The sequence below is a fragment of the Oryctolagus cuniculus genome, chromosome 1, assembly GCF_051225735.1.
Source record: "Oryctolagus cuniculus isolate XC-2025 breed Fujian yellow rabbit chromosome 1, ASM5122573v1, whole genome shotgun sequence".
Taxonomy (NCBI): Eukaryota; Metazoa; Chordata; class Mammalia; order Lagomorpha; family Leporidae; genus Oryctolagus; species Oryctolagus cuniculus.
The window spans coordinates 9857495-9862553 of NC_142867.1; the positions used below are offsets into that span (position 1 = coordinate 9857495).

At 43.7% G+C, this 5059-nt stretch overlaps 1 protein-coding gene across 1 annotated transcript; it reads right to left on the minus strand.

The window, feature by feature from the left end:
* Window positions 1–663: 663 nt before the first annotated feature.
* On the minus strand, window positions 664–4692 carry LOC138846280 (secretoglobin family 1D member 2-like). The gene is made up of 3 exons (XM_070061637.2): window positions 4534–4692; window positions 2296–2483; window positions 664–787 (listed from the first exon to the last, which is right to left on the minus strand). Exons 1-3 carry the CDS (start codon window positions 4586–4588, stop codon window positions 734–736), a joined length of 297 nt encoding a protein of 98 aa, XP_069917738.1. The 5' UTR covers window positions 4589–4692; the 3' UTR covers window positions 664–733.
* Window positions 4693–5059: the final 367 nt, after the last annotated feature.

Below are 5059 nucleotides of genomic sequence, written 5' to 3' on the forward strand. Positions count from 1 at the left end.
GGTATTATTTTCTATATGTAGAGAACTATGAGAGAGAAGCTGATAGACTCAAAACACCAAGAAGAAATTTTGGATGTATAATTGTCTGGTATGATCAGTTTACTCTGTGAGTGTGTATGTTGAAATATTGTGCTGTACCCACAAAAATGCCCATCATTATGTGTGAATATGAAAGTTTTAAAAAAATAGTTTAACTTTTCAAATTTAGTTGAAGGTAAAATCATGGAAATGCACCTTATATTGTGATAAATGGCAAGTAACTGATACTGGGTATGACCCACAGGATAGAGAAATGGGAACCATGTAGATTGACTGTGGAGATGACAGGGATATAATGCTAATGTTGCTGTAGAATGTCAACTGTGTGACTATCAGTAAGGCTGAGGATGTTCCTCAATGCAAGACAAACTGGAGCATTTTGACAACTTTTTACCCACAAGCATCATTTTCACCCCATGTTTCATGAATTCAGAAATCTGTAAAGTAACATAGAATGATTCCTGACCTATGTCTCATTTTGTGATCCATGAATCCAAGCTACTATTGACAATAGAATGCTGGCTCTCTTTAATAGATTATTATCAACACCAAAATGCCATGGCATTATTACAACCATCCTCAACTCAAGGCCCAAGACTATAAGACAAAAAAAGGACAGGTGAATTGCAGCAAAGGTCATTTATTACAGCAAGACGTTGAAACCTTTACATATTCAGTGAAAATCAGGCTATTCTTAAAACACTGATTTTATTCCATCTCTTTCATTACAATCCGCTAACATTTTTACCTGAAATAGAAGAAAAAAATAAGGGAAGGTTAGGCCAGTCATGCTATTCCTGGAAAGGATATGTTAGCACAATGAATATGTCACTGGAATTTTTCCAACCAAAAATACTTTGAAAGTACAGAAGGTGGCCGGCACCGCAGCTCAATAGGCTAATCCTCCACCTAGCGACGCCGGCACACCAGGTTCTAGTCCCAGTCGGGGCGCCGGATTCTTTCCCAGTTGCCCCTCTTCCAGGCCAGCTCTCTGCTGTGGCCAGGGAAGGCAGTGGAGGATGGCCCAAGTCCTTGGGCCCTGCACCCCATGGGAGACCAGAAGAAGCACCTGGCTCCTGCCTTCGGATCAGCGTGGTGCGCCGGCCGCAGCGTGCCAGCCGTGGCGGCCATTGGAGGGTGAACCCACGGCAAAAGGAAGACCTTTCTCTCTGTCTCTCTCTCTCACTATCCCCTCTGCCTATTAAAAAAAAAAGAAAGAAAGAGAGTACAGAAGGCAAGAACCTAGTGTGTAGGAAACAAGAGCTGGTGCATTTACAACAAGCCATGCATGTTATGTAAGTGCCTTTTTACACAGCTAGGCAAATAAACTCAGAGAGTATAGGTCAAGTCTCTTTGGAGGTGGGAGGATAAAGTATGAACCAAGTAGATGAGGAGTTCTTTCTTTGATAATTCAGGACTGTGGACTCTAATTTCCCTTCCAATTGGGGACCATGATCAGAACATGCAAGGTATTTGGGAAGCATTACATTCAAGAAATTCCCAGACTCCCCTAAGTGAAAATTCTAAGCTAAGGTATTGTCTCCAGTTTTTCTGGGCATTTGAGGTTGAGCCTCATAAAATAAACCAGGGGTTAGAGGGGCTGAGAGACCCCTTCCTAACATCTTATAAGGTGTTCTAGCTTCACATGGGCATGCAGGAAATGTTGCACTAGTCTCTGCTCATCAACCACGATAAGGAAGAAAATTGGAGGTAGGGAAGGGAAAATGGGCCATAAGGAGCTAGGAGTGTTCTCCTGGCTGTGCAGAAGCAGGCAGGGAAATCCTGCCAGCCACTGTTGTACTTTAACAGACAGACAGCACCAATTTCCTCCCTATCATCTATCTCCTTGTTCAAAACTCCCAAAACTTCCCATGAGGTTCCATAGTGACTATGACCCACTGCGTTAGTGGAACTTAACTTACCACCAGGCAAGCACTGAGGCATGGAGGCAGCCATGCTTAGTCCTTCAATACCCCTGTCTGGCTCCCCCATTGTCCTCCTTCTCAGAACACCATGGGGAATATGGAATCCAGGCAGGGGATCTGAGATGAAAGCACTTTCCCAGGGTGCTGTGCACCTGAATATAATTCAGCAGGTGTACTGGTAGCATCCATCCAGTGAACTTGGTCCCCTAGTTAAGAGGTGAGCAGCCAGGCAGGTACCCTGCTGCATGTGCTGCCATACAACAGCAAGCAGATCTTATTCCTGGCTTTGAAACTGTCCAGAAATTGCTATCCATAGAAAAGAAAAAATTACCATTATTTTTTGAATATGGTCTTTGGTCTCCTTGGATAACTGATCAGTGCATCTCTTCACTGTCAACTTCGCTTCAACAGCTCTCTTAGAAGCATCAAATTTCGAGATTAGTTCCAAGAACTTGCCCTCATTAAGAATCATGTAACTACTCATTTCTTCAGCAAGGGCTGGACAGACCAATGAATTGGCTGGAACAAGAGAGTAAAAATATAACATTATAATAAAATAAAACTAAGTTTTGTCTGCCAATTGACTGGCATCTTCTCAGTCTTGGCTATTGGGAAGAGCTGGGTAATAAAAAAAATAAGTAATAGAGACAGTATTGATCAGGCATCAGAGAAGGGAGAGAAAATCTGGACAAGAGCAAATGAGATTGTCAGGATGTTGGAATATGATATTTTGAAATTAAATTGAAGGAATTAGGACTATGCTGTTGAATACAGATTGAACTAAAAAGCTAAACTTGAAAGAAATAATCAATTTTCACACACATTAGAAGCTAATACAATAAAATGAGTTTGGCTCTTTTATTCTGTAGTGATGTCCAGAACCTTAGAGAGGGTAGGGGAAAGGTAACAGACTCATTCCTGAACCGCACTGAGAATTGCTGGGAGACCTGGGGGAACCACTCTTCTACATTATCTCAAGATTGCAGTCATCCTGTACCCAGGAAGTGCCTTACCAGGCAGTTCCATGACACCTGGTCAAACAACATCAAACTATGAGAGGAATTTGGACATAATAGGGTCAGAGATAGATAACACAGGGAAATAAAGGAGTTTCAAAAATAGAGAGGAAGGAAAAAGACTCAGAGAGACTCTTTGCTGTGGCCTGGGAGTGCAGTGGAGGATGGTCCAAGTGCTTGGGCCCTGCACCCCATGGGAGACCAGGAGAAGCACCTGGCTCCTGCTTTCGGATCAGCGCGGTGCGCCGGCTGCAGCGCGCCGGCCACGGTGGCCATTGGAGGGTGAACCAGTGGCAAAGGAAGACCTTTTTCTCTCTCTCTCTCTCTCACTGTCCACTCTGCCTGTCAAAAAAAAAAAAAAAAGACTCAGAGAGAGCTGGACCAGTACTGAAGTGATGAAGACATGCAAAGAATTTTTGACAGGATGACTACAATTAATTCTTTTTTTTTTTTTACAGGCGGAGTGGACAGTGAGAGAGACAGAGAGAAAGGTCTTCCTTTTCCGTTGGTTCACCCCACAATGGCCACTGCGGCCGGCGTGCTGCGGCTGGCACACCACACTGTTCCTAAGCCAGGAGCCAGGTGCTGGTCTCCCATGCGGGTGCAGGGCCCAAGCACTTGGGCCATCCTCCTCCGCACTCCTGGGCCATAGCAGAGAGTTGGGCTGGAAGAGGAGCAACCAGGACAGAATCCGGCGCTCCAACCGGGACTAGAACCCGGTGTGCCGGTGCCACAGGCAGAGGATTAGCCTAGTGAGCCACAGCACCGGCCTAGAATTAATTCTTAAAAAAAAAAAAAAAAAAAAAAAAAAAAAAAAAAAAAGCAGAAGTCTTATCCCTAATGATTCTACTACGTGTACCACCATTACTGGTAAAACAGGAAAGTAACACTGTAGATATATTGAATGTTGTCTATTTATAGAGACCTTCTCAAATTTGTTATTCAGAGATTTCTAGAATACTGGCTCTTCTTGAACTGAGAGCTCTCCAACCATCCTTCCAGATGCAGTATTTTATAAGTCAAGTATGAATTTATGAGTTGAGAAGCAATAGACTCAACTGACACCTGCCTCTGTGAAGAACATTTGAAACTGCAAATAATGGCTTCCTATCTGTGGCTAGCCTCTTCACGTATCACTCCATTCACATAGCTATTCATTGTGGCAACTCTAAAAACCAGTGATAAGAGGACACTCATAAAGATTAAGCATTTAGCCCAAAGTCAAAGAGCTGGTATGCAGTAGGGCTCAAATTTGCACTCAGGCTCCCTGTTACATTTAGCTGTATCAGAAACACAAATTATAATCAAGGAGTGGAGCTCCAGGCAAAACTCCTGAAATTTGCCTCCAGTAGTTCTCCTTTCAAAGCCCCTAAGTATGAGGAAATTGACAAAATGAACCTGGGCTTTTGGGGTGGCTAGTTCAACAAGTTCAAATAAAAATTTGGAATGTTGGTCTTTTCTAGAACTCAACTCCAAACCAAATAGGTTTATCAAGCCTTCAGAGAGGGAACTTACCAGGGGCTGGTGCTAGACTTCTCTCAAATGATACTTACCCTCATAACAGCAAAGGGCCAGAGTGACCAGCAGGAGAATTGTGGACAGCCTCATTTTACTTTTAGCGCTCAGTTTTAGCAAACTACAAGAGATGGAACTCCAGTGCAGGATTCTGTGCAGCCTGCAGAGCCCAGGGCTATTTGTACCCAGTGAGCTTTGCTGGTCCTGCCCACAGAGCACGCAACAGCTCACAAGGCCTGGCTTCCAGCCCTCCTTTCTCAGGTTTGACTGATGTCATCCATCAATGTCAAAATCCACAACTCCCTGCATCTACACAGAAGAGCAGCCCTGCATGAACTCAGCTCTGTCCTCCCAGTGAACATCAGGATGTCTCTAAAAAATGACTCGTTGAGTCTCATTTTGTTTCTGAATTTCTGATGATTATTTTTATTCTTTGTATCACTGCAGAGGCACAGTGTATTATGACATCCAGAGGAGTGAATATGGTGCACATGAGACTAGGGAGATGTGCTTTAGTTATGGCATAGCAGATGCATAAGAACATTCACTGTTGACCCCTCTGCC

What these genes read in the sequence shown, in the direction of transcription:
- LOC138846280 (XM_070061637.2), bottom strand. Translation starts at nt 4,588, where the DNA reads ATGAGGCTGTCCACAATTCTCCTGCTGGTCACTCTGGCCCTTTGCTGT. An exon ending in GGCCCTTTGCTGTTATGAGG is followed by an intron (nt 2,484 to 4,533) that starts GTAAGTATCATT and finishes CTCTTGTTCCAG; the next exon opens with CCAATTCATTGGTCTGTCCA. An exon ending in ACCATATTCAAAAAATAATG is followed by an intron (nt 788 to 2,295) that starts GTAATTTTTTCT and finishes CTTCTATTTCAG; the next exon opens with GTAAAAATGTTAGCGGATTG.